Here is a 20,663-nt window from a genome sequence, read left to right on the forward strand (position 1 = left end):
AAGCCATTTGATCCAGGGCTTTTTAAAAATTGGAATTGTTTGGACTCTAGTAATCAAACTGAGTCAAACTGAGTCAGAATCAATCTCTTTGCTATAGGTCTATTCAGATTTTCTATTTCCTCTTGAGTCAGTTTAGATTGTGTTTTTCTGTATTTGTCTATTTCATCCATATTATCTAATTATTGATGTACAATTATTTGTAGTATTCTGTTATCCTTTTTATTTCTGTAGGTCAGTACTATTTTTTATACCTGATTTTAGTTATTTGAATCTTCTCTCTTTCTTCTTGGTCAATCTAGCCAAAGGTTGGTCAATTTTTAAAATTTTTTCAAAAAACCAATTTATCTATTCTTTGTTTTTTTTAAAGATTTTTCTATTCTTTATTTTTATTTTTTACATATATATTTATAAATAACAACTTCTTTACATGTAGCACTGGTCAGCACATCCAATAACTGAAATAACATTTTTCTCAACATGACGAGCAAGGAACACTCCTAGAAACATCTTACATGTTTCTTTAAATCCTTGTCTGCATGCATTACATTATGAACAGCACATACACTCTCAGAAATAACTCTTCTCAACATGCCATACAAGAAACAATTTTTCAAACTTTTTTACATGTGTATTCAAACACATCTCTACATGCATTACAGAATGGCTAGCATACCCATTCACTGAAACACTATTTTTCTATTCCATATTTTCTCTGTGTCTGCCATAATCTTTATTATTTCCTTCTTCTTGCTTTCAGTTTAGTTTGCTTTATTTCTAGTTTTTTTAAGGTGTAAGGTTAGGATAACTTATTTCTTCTTTAATGCAGGCTATCTATTTTCTTCTGAGCACTGTTTTTGTTGCATACCGTAAGTATTGGTATGCTGTTTTATATCAAACTTTCATTCACCTCAAAGTTTTCTCTAATTTCCTTTATTTCCCTTGAAATAAAGCCACCGGGGGGACAGATACACTGTCAGCGAGCAATTGCTACTCAGTATTTTTCCTCTGGTGTGAGAGTAGATCATTCTTCTTTGGTTTGAACACCAGATAAAATCCGTAGTTGGTTGGATTTCGAGTTCAGACTATGTAACAGATACCTATCGTTAAACACTACATTTACATGCAGCACAGCGTGTCTACATACCTAAAATCCTTTTGGTTATTTAAGGGTATATTGTTTAATTTCCCTATTTTCGTTTTGTTATTGGTTTCTAATTTTGTGCCATTGTAGTTGGAAAAGATACTTTGTATGATTTCAGTCTTTTTAAAATTTACTGAGACTTGAATTGTGGCCTAACATATGGTCTGCCTTGGAGAGTGCAGCACGTAGACTTTAGAGGAATGCGTACTCGGCTGTTGGGATGGTGTTGCGTCTAGCTGGCTTACGGTGCTGCCTGAGGCCTCTATTTCCTTGCTATTCTTTATTTCTTTGTTGATTCAAGTGACTGTATAGTATTCTTTCACTTCAGCCACAAGGGCTACCTTTTATTTTTTTTAAAGTTTTATTTATTTATGGGGGGGCAGTGCATAAGCAGGGGGAGCAGCAGAGGCAGAGGGAGAAGCAGGCTTCCCGTGGAGCAGGGAGCCCGACGCGGGGCTCCATCCCAGGGCCCCGGGATCATGACCTGAGCCGAAGGCAGACGCTTAATGACTGAGCCACCCAGGCGCCCCTCAGCCACAAGAACTACCTTTAACATTCCTTTAAGGCAGGTGTGATAGTTTTTGTTTATCCTGAGCTGTCTTAATTTTGTCTGTATTTTCACAGGCAGTTTTGCTGGCTATAGAATTCTAAGTTAACAGTTTTGTTCTTCCAGCACTTGAATATATCATCTAATGCTTTCTGGCCTCTATGGTTTCTGAGGAGAATCATGATAATCTTACTGTAAATCACATGTATATGGTGAGTTATCTTTCTCGCTGCTTTCAAGTTCCCCTCTTAGTCTTTGGCTTTTGATAATTTGATTGTGATGTGTCTTGGTGTGTATCTCTGTGTGGGCTTGGTTAACTTCTTAAATGTGTATATTAAACTTTTCAACAAACTTGTAAAGTTTCCTACAAATATTCCTTCAAATACTCTTTTGGCCCCCTTTCCCATCTCTTTTCCTTCTTAAACACCCACTGTGTGAATACTGATAATATCCCACAGGTCTCTGAGGCCCTGTTGACTTTCATCCTTTTTTCTTTCTGTTCCTCAGATTGGATAATCTCCACTGGCCTAACTTCAAATTTGCAGATTCTTTTTGCTAACTATTCAAATCTGTTCAACTCCTACAGTGAATTTTTAAATTTCAGTTATTATAATTTTCAACTCCAGAAAAGATACTTAAAATTTTTGTAAAATTATGACTTTAAATTATAATTTTTATAAGTTTATAACCATAAAAACATCATTTTTGCAATTTCTGCAGGAAAGATGGAGAAGATGGGTGCAGTACTTGAAGGTGGGAAAATGAGGGTGATTCATCTAACAGCTATTTCCTCTATAAATTATGAGGGCCATTAAAAGTGAGGGCGGAAAAGTGGAGAGGTGAGGTTAGCTGAGAGACAGAGTAGAACTACAAAGCAATACGATGCCACCTGAAGACTGTGATCATGAATTTAAAAAGTCATTCAGTCCATTTATGTGATTTTTCTCAGGTAACATTCATCTGCTCAAGTACAGGTGAAAGAAACAGAAGAATTCAACCAGAGGTTCTTGCGAGGCAAATACCTTTCTCTGAGAAAAGGCTAACATGTATTCTCCAGGGTTATACTTATGCCACATCAAAACAGCTCAAAATGCAAACCAGGAAGTATATAGCAAATATAAGTGTTGTGTCCATGAATTCGCACTTATAATCTTTTATTTTGACTTAGTACTCAAGATAATATTGATAACACATTCTGCTCATCAATCTTCCACCATCTCAATTTGGCCCTATACTGTACTTCCTTTTCTATTAGTAGATTTTCTTAAAAACACATTCATGAGATGTATAAAAATATACTTCAATTATCATTGTTCTAGAAATAGTTTTAATATTTTGAGGAAACTGTATAAAAAGCCAAATACACTTTTTTCCTAGAAAACAAAGGGATTAATTAACGTTAAGGTAGCAATCTTTTTTTCATTGTAGAAATAAATTATATAAAATTTAAGCTCTCAATTTATATCATACTTTATTTTCTATCTTTTATATATCGTACATACTCATTGAAGGAAAAAGACTAAAAGCATAGATTTACACCAAAAGAGGTGATAAATAACTGCTCTTACTCCAAAAGACTCATATTAATATAAACAATTACAATTTCAGATACATGAATAGGCCATGTTCTGTAAATAATAATGTGTTATACATTATATGTTATATAAATATTAGTTTTATCTTACTATTTTGCAAATATTTTAGCCTTGTCCATTTTCTACTTATGCCTCAGTTTTCTCATTTATAATTTAAGGACTCACCTCTTTTTATAGTTTTACCAAGAAATTAAGATATTTTGCTAGTAAGAATCATACTTGAAATCTTACCAACAAAGTAAAGTCACATCAAACACTTGAGATCTATTTTTTTGAAAAACAATGATCTGAGTCTTACTCATAGGTAAAGTTCTAAAGTCAGAGCCCAAAATCATTCTTTGTGAGGGGCCACCAGGGGGAACAGATACACTGTCAGCGAGCAATTGCTACTCAGTATTTTTCCTCTGGTGTGAGAGTAGATCATTTTTCTTTGGTTTGAACACGAGATAAAATCCGTAGTTGGCTGGGTTTACAGTTCATACTATGTAACAGATACCTATCATTAAACACTACATTTACATGCAGCACAGGGTGCCTACATACCTAAAATCCTTTTGAAGTGTGCACTTCACCTTTAATTCAGTCCAGCATATACAGAGAGTGACATCCACCCTCTTTAAAACTACTCCACTCTCTCTCTTTTCCCACTTTTTGCTAAGTGTATATTTCTGCTCCTCAGTTTAAATAGGTCAACTCACATGAATAACTAATAAGAGAGCAACTTAATCTTTAGGTAAGGAGATGTTATGTCCCATCTTTGTATACTAATTCTTAAGTTTAGACAAATTTATTATGTATGATTATTTGGAACTAATGTTGTAAAGAAAAATCCCTCAAACCTTTCATATGACTTTTCCCCATACATTTATACTCCAGAAAACTGCAGAGCTGGGGAGGTGGCTTGCAGAGAACACATCTCTACATAAGGAGCAGATACAGAGCAGCACTAACTCAGGTCGAGATTATATTACTTACTTCCATGTATCTGTGATCAAAGAAAAGAAACCGTTGGGACCTACAATGTTATGATACAAAGAAAATTGTAACCATCAAATTTCAAAGTGAAGATTAACAGACTAAAGAACAAGAAAACTTTTAGAGTTTTAGGGATGCAATATTTTGCTAAAACATTCAAATAAGATTATCAGGAGAGAAGCGTCTGCACTTGCTGTGGCGATCGGTGTAGGATGCTTTCTGGATCTCTGTATTCATTGACTGGATTCATCACAGCTGCATATACTTCACCGTAGGCTCTGCAGACTAATTCTGTAGACTGTTTTATGATCTGCTCTCTATTGATAGACAAACAATATGTGAACACATAATCCGAAAATAAAATACTAAGAATTATAAGAAGCTTCGTATTTGAACCACCACATTTCATTTTCATAATTACCACATACATAAAAAAAAATCATTGTACAACTACACAAGTTACTTACTTTGGTTTGGGGATCAAACATACTTTTTTATATTCATTATTTGTTTACTGTTGCGGCAGGGAAGGGACTGTGTTTTGTTTACAGCTGTATTTTTAGGATTATTAGACAAGAAACAGAAACTGTGACCTGCCATCAATGTCCTGATCTTGCAAATGTGACTGATAACACATTAACCTTAAAGAAAGAGGCTTATTGTCATTCGTATTTATCAAGTCTTCGAATCTCAGAATAACTTACAGTAAACTGTCCTTTCAGCTATAGCTCCTACACCAGTAACCACATTTTAGATTTATCTATTTATATTACCAGGTTAAAATAATGTGACCCTCCAACAAGCCAGCATTTTCCACAAAAAGAATTTCTACATATGCACATAAAAGAATAAAAAGTTTTAAATGAACTGAAGCAAATTTTTAAAGATCTGACTAGAAAAAATAGCACTGGGTTCATAAAATCTGCATCAACTCTCTCCATGTTCTCATGACATTTACTTCTTGTCATTCTCAGCTACTTCTATTCAAGTATCACTATACCTAGTGATAAAAACGCTATCTTTTCTGATTTTTACAACTAAATTTAAATGTGTCTTTCATGCTTCACTCCCACACCTACTTTTTTGTTATTTCTGTCAGTGGCATAACCATGTTGCATCACCTCAATTCAGACCCTAATGAACTCTTGTATGGGGTACAGAGAAAAGCTCCCATCTGGCCTTCCCTCCTCTAGTCTCTTCCACATTCAATCTATCATAAGCACTGCTGCTAGATTAATCTTTCTAAAGCATAGCTATTATCTTGTCTCTCCCTCACCCAGGGCCTTCCTTCAAGGAGTTTCTCTGGTTTCCAAGAAGTCAAAATCCCTCATCCTATCATTTAGAATCCTTTATAATACCTTCCATTTCGCAACTCTAACCCTGAGGTCCGACTCCTGACTGTTCTCTCTGCCCTGCTCGTTTCACCTGAATTCCTCTGCTCTATTCCTCCATTTGCCCAGGATGCTTTTCTCTCACCTTCAGTGATTTTAATTCTCATTAAAGTACATAAAAATGTACTCTCTCATTTCCTGATCCTCGGAGCTAGAAATAATTATCCCATTTTGGAATGTCCATGACCAAAATGATACTTAAAAAGACTATCTGTGGAAACATGTATCTGTGGTCTAAGAAAGAATAAAATTAACTGGATGGAATGAGAAGGGAAGTACGCTTATGATTTTCGATCATCAGCACCCTGTTCTGACAGGGTCTCAAACTCTTGGTGAGGTGAAACAACTGGACATTTCTCCCAAATTGCTAAAGCTTTCAAAATGAGAATAGGTAGAAGGAAGTTACACTGAGTAAATGCTCTGAACAGAGTGGAGAAATGCTCCTGGCTATACTACCTTTTCACTGGAAGGGAGGATGGCAGAAAGTGGTTTGGAAATCTACTTAACCAGATGAGCCTTCAAGATATTTTTGATCTATTAGTGATCATTCCTATAATTGACTGAACATAATAAATGCATCAATATGATGCAAAATTATTTCCCATACATGAAAGAGATGAAAAATACTATAAACTGATTTTTAAAAATCTGTTAAATATAATACACATTTGATGCCCATTTTGCAACAAGTCACATAATGAATTTTAGGCATAGTGGTTTTTCGTTCTTTGCTCAAAGCAGTAAGACAGATTTTGGGGGAGTGTATAAAGCATCCATTACTTATACCTGATACCCTAATACTCTAAAATCTATACTCAATCTGAACATAGTGTGTTATTTATACTATATAAGGAATACAAAGAGACAAGGCTATTCCCTCTCACAAGAAGTTTAAATTCTGAATATGGTACAATAATATTAAATATAATTTAAAAAAATCCAGAGTAACTGGTAAATGTAGAATGGTTGAAAAATCTGAACAAATTTTAAATTTTATTCTCAAGTTCAAATGATGAAAAATTTTAAATTTATTGGCGTTTAGTTGCAACCCAGAGCACGTTTCTGTTTATAAGCTAAACTAGCTTACAAATGTCTACAACTCACAATGCAGCAGAAAAATCATTATAAATCTGAAATGGAGAAAACCAGAATAAAGCAATATTGCTAAGACATAAATAAATAAAATCAAGCCAATAAGACCAAGTAAGAGTTTATAATTTATTTTCAATGTTGGTATTTGATAGTACAGCGTTTCTCATTCTGTTCCTCAGAAGCTACCAAGACAGGGAAGGGATTAAAAAATGAACACGGCTGTACAGAACAAGACAAGAGATACCAAAGCTATTGGAGAAAAGAAGTCTTCCATGTAGGGCAGTAAATAAAGGAAAGGGCAAAGAACTGTTCCTCCTCGCCTGTCAGCTAGCTGCTAAAGTGAAACAGGAGAGAAAGGCAACGGGAAGAGAGATTCTCCAAAGTGAATCTGAGTCAAATCCGAACTGTAAAGAGCAAGAACTGTGACTGATAATGATTTTTCACATTTCTGGACAAATGTAAGAGTTCACCATCACTACCAAAGCCAGGTAAAGGTCCACACTCACATTCAATAATTTTTTTTCTAATGAACTACATATAGTAGAGATCAAATGGTACAGTGATGAACATTACTGTCAGAAGACCTTGACTCTAGTCGAAGCTCTGACACTTCTTAATATTGCCTTCAACAAGTAATTTAACATTTCTAGGACTAATTTCACTACTGTAAGGCAATATATTGAGCTTGATAATATTTACAGGGTACTTTTAAATTATCCCATTGGATTAAGGGCATTTTAATGATTTGCTATTTTTTAAAAAACCTTCTATGTGCATCTATTTATACACATACATACATACATGTTATTTTGGGGAATTGGGTTCCTTAAATAATGATTTATAATAAGCATATCAGTTATTTATATATAAACATTTTTACTTTTATATACAAATCTTGAGGTGTTAAAGGTTTTTACTTTCTTGCCGTTTTACTATCCCCTCCTTTTTATTTATAGTGCTAATTACTATGCAATTAGTATGTATCTTTTATCTTAAAAAGAATATGCATGTATCTGTGTATCTATCTGTCTGCCTGCCTGGTGTCTTGGCCCAAATTATTCACTAATATCATTTAAGAAATGCAGAGTTTCGAATAATGATGAATCATTATAGTGACAAATAATCAATGCTCAAAATGGAAGTTTCCGGTATTCTCTAACTAAATACAAAAGCACCAACAAATCATGTCATCATGTCAGTCATGTGCTTCTGAAAACTTGGAATGTGGTTATCTACCGATCAACCCGTGTACAGATAGGGGGAAGAAAGCAGTATTGTTTTTTAGTGGTGTATGCTGAGCACTGGTGCTAGCCCGGGCATTCACCTCAGATCTACACACTGTATTCTGATCAATCATAGCCAAGTCCATAGCTGGTGGATGGAGAGTACTTTTAGAATTATTTCTTTTTTTTCCAATTTGAATTCAATTAATTAACATATAGTGTATTATTAGTTTCAGAGGTAGAGTTCAGTGATTCATCAGTTGTATATAACACCCAGTGCTCATTACATCAAGTGCCTTCCTTAATGCTCATCATTCCGTTACCCCACCCCCCACCCACCTACCCTCCAGCAACCCTCACTTTGTTTCCTAGAGTTAAAAGTCTCTTATGGTTTGTCTACCTCTCTGATTTCATCTTATTTTATTTTTCCCTCCATTCCCCTACGATCCTGTTTTGTTTCTTAAATTCCACATATGAGTGAAATCATATGATAACTGTCTTTCTTTGACTTATTTTGCCTAGCATAATACCCTCTAGTTCTATCCACATCGTTGCAAATGGTAAAATTTCTTTTTTTTTTTTTGTTGGCTGAGTAATATTCCATTGTGTGTGTGTGTGTGTGTGTGTGTGTGTGTGTGTGAGAGCGTATATGTATACACACACACACACACACACACACATATATATATACACACACACACATACATATCACATCTTCTTTATCCACTCCTCTGTTGATGGACATCTGGGCTCTTTCCATAGTTTGGCTATTGTAGACACTGGTCAGAATTATTTCTGTAGGTTAAAATCTAAACCTAGGTCCTGCTTTTCACATGATCAAAGAATATGCAAAAAGGCCAGTTGAAAGGGAAAAAAATTTTGAATGTAAGCTATGATCATCTATAAAGTTAGACCATTAACTTCCTTGGTTTCTTTACTATCCATGAAAATCTCGTAGGTAGTAATTTATTAGGTGGTGCTCTATTGGCCTCTGGACAGTTTAATAATCTTCATAGTGCAAACAGAACTTTCAAAAAATAAAAACATAACTCATACAAATAAAGAATGAAAGAATGTCAAAAATTTAATAACTCCTTCATGAGGAAACTATTAGGATGGTAAAGCTGGTCATTTTGAGGAACTGGTCATTTACAGGCATTTGGAAAGGAAGGTTAGAATAAAACAGTTTAGACAAAAAACGGGTTAATGTCCCATGGAGCAAAAAAATACACAGGACATGAGGAAGCATGGGGTCTTTAATGAACAAAAAGCAGAGCATCAGACTATGAAACATCCCCCCAAATAATTAAATAATTCTCAAAGGGTCTGTTAACAATGCTTCAGTGTGACATGGAAAGGACACACTGCTTTCCCAGACCCGATGTGCCCTATTTCCAAGTTTCTGAAAGTCTTTCTTATATTTAGAAAGTAGTTTGCTATACCAGTGTATCATATATCAAGGATAATAGTCATGTAGTTAATTAATTACTGGAGAAAAGAAAAAAGAAACTGAAGGAGGCGATGAAGATGTTATAAAATTGTACAGAAGGGCAAATACTTTTCTCATGCATCAGAATACCATGCATTAAGAAATTCAATTTGTCCAGTTATAAATATCACAATGTCCTAAAAATTTAGTATTATAAATCTCAAAAATATTAATAAAGACTAATATATGACTAAATGAGGATATCATCCGTTTTAAAACATGTTCACAAAACATTTTAAATAATTATTTAAAGCATTTAGCTGTGATAAGAAATGAACTGCTTACTTCCAGAATCAGTGAGCTTGTCATTAATCAGTACTTTAGGATTTTGGTTGCCATAACAACATGACACAACTTTCATCATTACCATAAACCCAGCATTTCTAAAAATAGCTTATTTCAACATTCAGGCTCTGTGATCACTAAATTGAGCTTTATTACAGAACCACAGTTAAGAGTGCAATCAAATGCATCACAGGAGAGAAGAAGTCATTAACAGTTTAAGCCTGAAAAACTAAAAAGAAAAGATGATAATATACTTATAAATAATAGATTGGTTAAAGAATTTTGATTTTTCTTTTAACATAATACAAACATCAAAGACGTCACAATGAGTCAAGTTAATTTTCATCCCAGGTCAGTTTTCTGTCACTCACTGTAAAATTAAAGTATATCTTAGGGGCACCTGGTTGGCTCAGTCAGAAGAACGTGCGACTTCTTGGTCTTGGAGTTGTGAGTCCAAGCCCCACACTAAGTATCAAGATTATTTTTTTAAAAAAATCTTTTTAAAAAAAGTGTATTTTACATTAACACCCTGCCCACATATCTCACATAAGTGTTACCTACCATGCAAACATTTTTGGGCTTCCTTTAAAAATAATAATATAATCTCAACATAGGACTAATAAAAATACAGTGCAGGCCAGTGTTAAAGAGAATAGGTTCTGGAATCAGAAATACTGGATTCAAATCTTGGCTCTGCTTCTTACTAATTGCTTGCCTTTGGTTCATTTAACCTTTCTAAGCAATGTCCTCTTCTGTAAAGAGGAAATAGTAATTCATGGACTCACTGGAAGGATTAAGTGAAGTTAAAGAATCAATCTTATTGAGGTATTCAGATGGATTACATTGTAGGAGTTGGGGTGGGGCAAGGGTAAAAACAGAATAGTTCAGAAGCTAATGTGATAATACAGGCACAAATGACACTCCTTTGGACCACAGTGATAACTGTGAAGATGTTCAAAAGTAACTAGTCTCCTCTCCCATACTTTTTTCTAGATAAACATGTAATGAAGTGGTTCCATGGGAATTTTGATTGAAGTAATATTTAATTTATTGGTTTAACTATATCACATAACCAGTTTGAGAAGAATACTATGTGACTATGTTGGAACACTGAAAATCTACAGGAAACATCACACTTAATGATGAAACAGAAATATTTTCACTAAAGTTCAAAATAAGATGCACATTCACTATTACATCTACCATTTACCCTGGAGCTCTTAACCAATATAATGAGTTTAGTTATAAATACCGAAAAAGATTAATGAAACTCATTGTTTGTAGATGTCTTTACCAAAAACTAAACAATTGATAAGCTAACAGAACTAAAATAGAGTTTAGTTGCTTGGCCACATTCAAAATTATCATATAAAATTTAGTATGTTTCCTATATACCAGCAATATCTAATTAGAACAGGTAATGGAAAATAAAAGATCTTATTATAATAGTCACAGAATTACTTCCTAGGAATAAAGCTGATAATATATAGAGAAGCTTATATGAGGAAATGACAAAACTTGATTGAAAATTCTAAAAGATCTGAAAAAATAAAATTCCCATGTTCATAGATGGAAATATTCACTAGTGGATTATACTTTTTCAGTTCTTTTTTTGCTCATTCTTATATTAGCTTGGTGAATGTTTCATATGCACTTGAAAAGAATGTTACCTTCTATAGTTGTGTGTGGTATTCTATATCTTTCTATTAGGTTGAGCTGATTAGTGGCATTGTTCAGTTCTTCTACACCATACTAGATTTTTGTCTACCTTTTCTATCAACTACCAAGATAGCAATGTTGAAATATCTACTTATAATTGTCAGTGTATCTTTTATTCCTAAATTTTTTGAGCTTATACTGCTTGTTTTTTGAAGTTCTGCTATTATTTCCACATATTTAAGATAATTATATCTTCTTCATAAATTGATTCTATTATTATAAAAGGTCCCTCTTTATCGTTGGTAACTGTCCTGCAGTCTAATTTTTCTGATATTAATATAGCTACTTTAGCTTTATTATGATTAGTATTTGCATGGTATATCTGTTACCATCTTTTTACTTTTAAATATCTGTATCCTTATATTTAAAGTGGATTTCTTATACATAGACAGGCCATGCTTTTTCATCTAATCTAAGAAGCTCTGCCTTTTATCTGGAGTATGTAAGTCTTTTACATTTAATATAGATATTTATAAGGCTGAACTTAAGTCTGTCATCCTGCTATTTTTTTTTTTTTATATTTGCGCCTCCGTTCTTTTTCCTTCTCTGCTTTGTTTCATTATGATGGTTTTTTAGCATCTTATTTTATCTATTGGCATGTTAAGATAATTTTTGTTCAAAAGCTTGCTGCAAGGTTCACAATGTACCTTCAAAAATATTATATAACCTTATAACATCACAAACGTACATTTCTACTTTCCTCCCACTCCATCTTTCATGTATTTGTTGTCATAAATTTTATTTCTATATGTTAAAAATTCCACAATTCATTGTATTTTTGTTATAAATGGTCAACGATCAACTATATTTATATTTAGTATTTCTTGTGCTCATTATTCTCTGTGAGTTTTCTTCTGGTATTCTTTTCCTTTAGCCTGAAGGACTTCTTTTATCATTTCTTACAGTGCAGTATACTAGCAATAAATCCTCTCTGCTTTTGTTTATCTCAAAATGTATTTATTGCTCTTTCAGTTTGAAAGATACTCTTAATGAAAACACTATCAAAGTAGATATTTAAAGATGATATTCTATTGTCTTCTGGTTTGCACTGTCTCTAACAAGAAGTCAGTAATATAATATACTTACCATTATTCCCTGCAAACTGTTTTTTTCCCTCTGGCTGCTTTCAAGATTTTTCTCTTTATCACTGGTTTTCAGTAATTTGATTATGATGTACCTTGGTAAGGTCTTCTCTGTTGGGTTATTTAACTTCTTGAGTCTGTGGGTTCATGTTTTCCATCACATTTGGAAAAAGTTTTATTTCTTCAAATTTTTTCTGACTCAATCTCACTATGACAGTCCAGTTATACCTACTTTAGATTGCTTAATATTATGTTACAATTCACTAAGACTCTCCATCTTTTTCTAGTATTTAATTTTTTTTATCTGTGCTTCAGTTTCTACTGTACTTTTTTCAGGCCGACTGATCTTTCTAGGTGTCCAACTGACAGTTAGACCTACTCAGTTAATTTTTCATTTTAGATATGATACTTTTTGGGTATAGAATTCTCATTTTGTAAAATTCCTTATTTTTTCTCTCAGTATGTTTTCCTTTAAGTCCCTGAACACACTGTAAATAGCTGTCTTAAAAGATTTTACCTGCTAGTTCTATAAATTGTCATTTGTCAGTTTGTTTCTACTGACAGATTTTTTTTCTAGTTTTGGTTCATATTTTCCTACTACTTCACCTAAGTTATTTTTTATTGCATTATAAATGCTACACTGTTGATTGTATTTGTTGTCATCTTTATGAGTGCTAAGTTTTGTTCTGGAAGGCATTTAATTTAGTTAAAGATCAGCATGATCTTTTGGAGTTTGTTTTTAAGCTTCTTTGAGTCTAAAGTAGCCTTTACTGTAGGACTAAATTAACTCTGTTTTTAAGGCTTGGACTTTCTGAAGTCTCTAAAGCATTATGCAAGCTCCAGTTATTTTTCAGCTCACAGGTTTCCAGTAGCTGTTCTTTCCCTAGTAGTCCTATTTTCCCCCAAAACTTACTTTATTTTTATTGATACAGGTATTCCTGACAGTTAATACGGGTGGCTTAAAAGGAGGCAGTTAAAGGAAAGAGGAAAAAGAAAAATTATTCTGTCTACCTCTTTAAAAAAATACTTCCTTTAAAGCCATTATTTTTTAATTAGTACATTATTCTCCTAGTATATAAAATAGAGGAAGATCCCTGAACAAGAGTTCTCAAATCACATCCAGTTTCTGATATGCTCACTTTAGGAAGCATCTATAATTTCCTTTATTTCTTAAATTACTCATAGAAATAATTCTGAATCATGAAGAAAAGACATTGAGAATAACTTATGTATTTTTAAATATGGTTTCTGTAATCCAATCTCTGTATTTACACCATTGAAAGGTGAATACTGGAGTTTGGCACTGAAAAAAGAACACACCCTTCTAATTCACCCCAAGGAAGAAAGGAAGGAAGAATTCCTTAAACCTATTTTCTTTCCCTTTTCTTCATTTTCTATACAACTTTGCTTCCTGGTTATTTAAATTTATTCAATAGTTTATTTTGAGGCTGAGGGATTCAATCAAAATCTCCTCTGAAAGGCAGTCAAACTCTAGGACAAAGAAAAGGGAGACAAGAGTGATAGGTGTCCCAAAGGTACTGCAACCACAGTAAAGTGCAGGAGAGCAGAATATTAACAAAATTTTAAAAAGATTAAAAAAGAATATTTTACACTTCAAAGTTATTTCAAATAAACTGACATTTTAAATAAAATATGAATAGAAAATAAATTGGTGACATAAAAATATGAAATTAATTTTGATTAAAAATGAATTATCATTTTTAAAAGGTTCAAAATTTAGCTGAATAAAAGTTCTGGTCCTATTGTCTCAAATGTTTTATAAATAAACACTGTGCCTCTACAGTAGCAGAAATAAGGATAAAAGTTAATTTTGAAAATAAGAAAATGCCATCAATCAAAAAAAAAGGGAAAAAAAGCAGTTAGAAAATCTGCTTTCATGGTGAATCTTAACTGTATAAAATGTCCTTTATTTTCAAAACAGCCCTGATTTTTAAAATAAGTAGCCAAATTGCTATCATATTTTTTCTTCTGAAAATATATTCACAGGTTACATTTTAATTTTAGAATACTTTGCAAACAACATTAGAAATTTTCTGAATGAAAAAAGTGATACTGTTAAATAGGTAGTAACCAATTTCTCTTAGTTGTCCTATTATTACTTATATGTGTATCTCAATTTTTATTTTATTTTTTTTAAAGATTTTATTTATTTATTTATTTATTTATTTATTTATTTATTTATTCGACAGAGGCAGAGACCGCGAGAGAGGGAACACAAGCAGGGGGGAGTGGGAGAGGAAGAAGCAGGCTTCCTGCTGAGCAGGGAGCCCGATGTGGGGCTCAATCCCAGGACCCTGGGATCATGACCTGAGCCAAAGGCAGATGCTTAACGACTGAGCCACCCAGGCACCCCACATATCTCAATTTTTAAATGTCACTATATTAGTAAGAATTTATAACAGGATGTTAGGTACATACTATAAAAACAAAATACTAATATAAAAAATTTAGATTTTAAAACAATATACCAAAACTATGTTTCATCTGGCTGTTAATAAAACAACAAAATTTACATTATTATTATTATTAATCAATAAAACAGTAAAGTAAATGGAAAACTAAAATACTTCAGTAATAGGAGACAAACATCTGATTTGAAATATCATTTAAGCTTTAGAAAATCTGAGGAGTCCTCACAGATAAAGAATTCAGATAGAGTCATAGAAAGTGCTTAATTCCACTGCTAGTTCTGTAATTTTACTTTAAACTATTATTAAAGTTTATGAAAGGGAGGGAAAAATCTATTTAGAAGTACCCCTGAGTCTAAGGACGTACACTTTTAAAATTTTTGTTGAATGCTGTCAAATTGCCCCTCTAAAAGGATTGTACTAATTTATATTCTCATCAATAGCATATGAAATAATGCCATTTTCCCAGACCCTTTCCATTAGCATATAACAAACTTTTTATTGTCAGTAATCTGACAGGCAGAAATTCTCACTGCTCTTTTAATTTGCATTTTTGATCATTATTATGTTCTCATATATTTATTTGCCACTTGCATGTCTTCTGTGAATTGTCCAAACATACAGTGCCTGTTTTTCTACTGTTTTGTCCTGATTTGTGGGATTTTGTTCAATATTAAGGGTAACTTGTCTGTTACATAACTTGCAAATATTGTTCCACATTATTGTTTATATTTTAACTTAGTTTATATTGTTGTTTTCTGTGAAAAAAAAACAAACTTTCAAGTGTTTTGTAGCCAAATTTGTCCATTTTCTCCTTTATGGCATCTTGGCTGCATGCCATCCTTTATAAAACACATTAAAATTTCCCCTCAATTGGCATATTATGAAAAGAATAATGGTATGTTTTATATTTAGTGATGTCCCAAACAACTCAAACACTCAAATGCTAAGACTGAAACATGTGGTTAAATCTAAAAGAGCTGCAGGTATTCATTTAAAAAAATAATTTAAGAAACACATACAACAATTTGAGCCATGGCATAATGGAGTTTCTTTTACCATCTCTCAGGTCTTTAGCCTTCCATTATGTAGATAGTATGAGATCTTTCAGGATAATAAAACATAAAAGTAAAAAAAAATTAAAATCATTCACTCTAACTACACCTAATATGGGAAAATTCCCTAACTCTATGCCTGAGAAAAAAATGGTCCATCCCATTTCTAGCCAATTCTAATTGATATCAAATTTTTCTGCATGTTGAGCCAAGAGTTGCCTCCTTGCTTTATTTATTGCTGTAGACGTACTCTCCGGAAAAACAGAAAACAAGTGTAGCACCACCTCTGTATCACTGCATCCTTGCAGATAATTGAAATATTTTCTTCAAGTTCAATTGTTCTTTCCTTATTATACTTTTTAATATAAATATTTGTTCACATGTCTAAATGACCCAACAGACTATAATCTCCATGAAGACAGTGCAAATGTCTTTTAAATCTTAATCCTTGGTGCCTGTTATACAGAAAGCATTTAATACACAACTGGGTGAATGGAAAGAAAAAAAAAAACATATAGAGTTGTCTAATTTCCTTTTACAAAATTTAAATTTGTCAATATTTTCCTTATAATCAAGAAACTCAGACAATATGATCTGTTTCTTATGTGATATTCTAAGATTTTAATGTATAGTTCTTTGTCTTGAACACATTCCTGATAAATATGTGATAATGAACAATTAAAAACATATCTACAGATCCAAAATAGTCCATAAAGTAGTTCATCTGCACTGTGCAATTAATATATTATTGATCTCCCATGACATTTTCAATGTCATTCTGACATGTTAGTTAATATAAGGGAATTTGGTATTATGGCTATATACATCCAATTATATTCACATTAATTTTATAAACCATTCACTAAATAGAGATTTTGGAGCTGCGTACGTGCAAGCAGTAAGTATGAACAGAGTCAGGTCAGATCTCCTAGGGGACCTCAGGCATAAAACTACAGATCTTCAATGGTAAATCTATTCCTGAAAATAAATTTTTTCCAAGAAATGTGCATAGTATTTTTAAAAATATATGAATCTTCACCAACTAGTTGCAACCAAAAAATACTTACTTCACTGTGGTACTTAGAAGAAAGTTCAGCTGTGGCATCAGCAAGCTGTCTGGGGCTGAGAGGTAACGATCAAACTGAACCTACATGAAACAGAGAAAGAGCAAAACATAAAGTGCATATATTTGTTAGTAGACATCTCAAATACAACCATCACTTTATAAGGGTTAAATCTTAGCAAACATACCATGATACAAATAATGAGTTCTTTGTGATCAAAATGAGTTATTGCTTCAACATTCTAACTAAAATTCTCTAAAGTGTCAACTTCTTAATGTAGTCAATATCAGCAATAGCTACTTGTAAAATTCTGAATCCATGTCATTCATCTTAATCTCCTTCACCAAACTTTTGAGTAACAATATTAACAAGCAAGGTCATCAGATTTCAAGTCTACCTTACTTTCTTAAATCCACTGTATTTGTTAATTGTTAATTTACCTATTCATTCAACTAATATTTATTGAGTACCTACTATTAGGAAGGTACTATATTAGGTAAAGTGTGTATAATGGTGAGCAAAAGAGGCCAGACCCTAGCTTCACAGAACTTATGATCTACTGAGAAAGGTAATAAACAAATAATAATGTAAGTAAATATATAATTACAAATTATGTTAGATGCTATGAAGGAAAACACCAAAGTACTATAAAAGTGTAAACCAGGAGGATGGACCTAGTTTCTGTGTTTGGCAAAAGAATCTGAAGAAAGAACATGTGAAGTGAGATCTTAAGAGATGAATAGGGATTAAGTAAGAGAGTGTGTAGTGGGGGCTCAGGGGGTAGCATGCATGGGATAGCATGGGTGAAGGCTTGAGGTGAGAAAGAGAATGGCTAACAGAGATCGGTTCATGTAGGTCTCCTACGCTTTTTTAAAGGATTTTAATTCTTACTGGTAAAAGCATTTAGGAAACCATTGAAGGAGGGGAATAATCTGATTTAAGTTTTAAGAAGCTACATCTGGCTACAGCAAGAAGGAGGGAAGGTTGTAATGGTAGATGCAAGAATACCAAATAGGTGGCTATTGAAGCCATCTTAGACCACAAGGACAGTAACATGGTAAATAGAAGAGGAGATATTTGAGAGAACTGGACAGTAAAACCATCAGCATGTGGTTAGTGACAAGGTGTAAGGGCTGACTTCCAGATCTGGATCTGTATAATTTAATTCACAGCATTATCACAATTCATAACTGTATTCTTTTCACATTTATTTAGTTGTGCAACAGCTACACTCCTTACTAGATCACGTCTATCTTCATCCCAATTCTTAGTAATCGGATGCCTAGGAAACAGCAGATAATGTTGAAATGATAATGGACAGGTGCTCTTACCACTTTCTGTGTTGGGAAACTTGGAAGAGGACCTGGGGGTGGGGCAGGAAAGACTTAATTAAAAGAGTTCAATTCTGGGATATGCTGAACTGAAGTGCCCTGAAGCATTCAAGTGAAGGCAACAGACAGTTATATATAAAATGATGGACCACACACAAAACAAGATTCTGTTTCTTTAGAGAGAGAGATATTCAACTTAACTGCTATTAAAGTTTAAGAGCAAGCACAAAATAATTTGTAATGGGGTTTAAATATATTTTGTGGGTTTATATTATGGACTGGATATGTGTTGGTGGGGGAGAGAGAGAGGGAGGAAACACATTCATTGAGTACTAACTAAGGTTACTGATCTTTGTAATGTGTAGACTTATGTCCTCATTCGGGAGTGGGGAGAATACCGTGAAGTGGGACTCCTGGGTAGTAGGGTGAGTGTGTATTTAACTTTCTAAGACACTTACCTTTTTTAATTAATCTAAAATTTATTCATTTTTATTTATTTTTAAACTTGTTAGAATAAAATCTTCATATTTTTATAGTTTTTACTGTGATGTTTGATGAACAGAAGTTATAATTATTTCTCTCTATGTGTATATATGTTTTTATCATGACATAATATTCCTTATTTATTTTATTTAGTGTTTTTAAAATCTATCTTCTCTAATATTAATATTGTTGGTTCTGCACTCTTTGCATTGTTACGTATCTTGTGGGCTTATCCCTTTCATATAATTTAGCTCTGTAAGATGATAGGTAACAAAGCCTTGGTATCAAAAGTCATCCAGGAGAACTGTGTGCTGAAGTCAAGCCATTGTGGGGAGTATTTAAATACTTAGGATAGGAGAGGCATATAGGAGTTGAGAATGTCAGTGCTAGGCTGAATGGGTTTGTTCAGAGGATTAGAGTTAGCATACGAAAAACACTAGCATGCTCAATAAATGCTAAAGACACTGTTGTTATTACTACAAAGCTTCCAAACAAGGTCATCCTATGTTGGCTAAACAAGTGTCATCTGACTGGTGGATATACATACGTGCCAAGTATATACGTAAGACATGGAAACATGCTATAAGAAGTGGTGCTCACAGATGTGCAGGCAAGCTCCTCACTTGAAAAGAAGGAAATAAAGTGGAGTTTGAGGAGTCTCACACTCAAGAGTAATATATTATTTTAAGACTGGAATCCAATTTCAGTTATCATCTCAGGAAGAAATCAAGAACTGTAAGTCAAAGATCACTAACAGTAGGAAGTCTTTAATGATATATAGCCTAACAACTTTTCATCTGTCATTTCTGTTTCTCCATTACGTTAAAAGTAAAACTCTGAAAATCAAGAAAACCTAAACAGGAATGATGAGGAGTTAGGGTAGAGTGGAATACTACTACAAACGTATGTCTTGGTCAGACCTTAGTTAAAGGAAACATTCTTGCACCCAATGTGAATGTGGTATATCAAGAGATAAAAATTACCACCCAGGAAAAAGTTAATAATAATTAGTATAGAGGAAACCTATGTTGAAATGCTTTACTATTCACTTACCATTGCAGCCTTCAGTGCCACAGAATCTAGGTTGGGCAAATTAGCTAAAGAGCCCTAAAAAACAAAACAAAACAAAACAGCAAAAACAAGATGTAAAAAAAGGTGCTATAGTTTCAGTTCATTTATGAACTATAGTCTATTAATAGATTCCCCAAATTTGGAAATTCAGCTCCTTTCCAAAGAACTCAAGTGTCATCTCTTCAACGTCAACTACAGCAGAGACTACGACTTGATCATTTTTATGTAACTAGCACGAAGGCACGCAATCATATTTGTTGGAGGGAGTGAAAAACACAAGTTTATTAACAATGGGAATACCAGGATATTTCAGATTTACATAGAAGCAAGGCAAAACGCAAGGAAGCACTTAGAAAATGTCAGTAAATCATGGCGGCTTGAAGTTGCACTCTGACAATTTTAGGTAGGTAGTATAAAACAGCAGCAGAACTGATTCCTCTTTGGTAGAAATTTGCTTGCTGCCTTATCAGAATAAAAAATTTGGAACTGGTTATTTCTGAAAGCCTCATTTAAAAGTTCCTGGACTACAAATATTCTTCATGTTAATGCCATTTAAATGAGTTCTCTGCTTTTTATTTTTTTAATTTAATTTAATTTATTTTATTTTATTATGTTATATTAATCACCATACATTACATCATTAGTTTTTGATGTAGTGTTCCATGATTCATTGTTTGCATATAACACCCAG

The 20,663-nt window shown here is 33.2% G+C and overlaps 1 protein-coding gene across 1 annotated transcript in view; it reads right to left on the minus strand.

The window, feature by feature from the left end:
* Window positions 1–371: 371 nt before the first annotated feature.
* Window positions 372–20,663, minus strand: part of COG6 (component of oligomeric golgi complex 6) — an 89,186-nt gene continuing 68,894 nt past the window's right edge. The window contains exons 17-19 of the mRNA XM_027589988.2: window positions 19,955–20,008; window positions 17,091–17,170; window positions 372–4,575 (exon numbers count right to left, since the gene is read on the minus strand). Of these exons, the coding sequence (XP_027445789.1) occupies window positions 4,428–4,575; window positions 17,091–17,170; window positions 19,955–20,008 (282 nt within the window). The 3' untranslated portion in view covers window positions 372–4,427. The remainder of the gene's footprint in view (window positions 4,576–17,090; window positions 17,171–19,954; window positions 20,009–20,663) is intronic.

This window comes from Zalophus californianus, chromosome 3, assembly GCF_009762305.2.
Source record: "Zalophus californianus isolate mZalCal1 chromosome 3, mZalCal1.pri.v2, whole genome shotgun sequence".
In the NCBI taxonomy this organism is placed as follows: Eukaryota; Metazoa; Chordata; class Mammalia; order Carnivora; family Otariidae; genus Zalophus; species Zalophus californianus.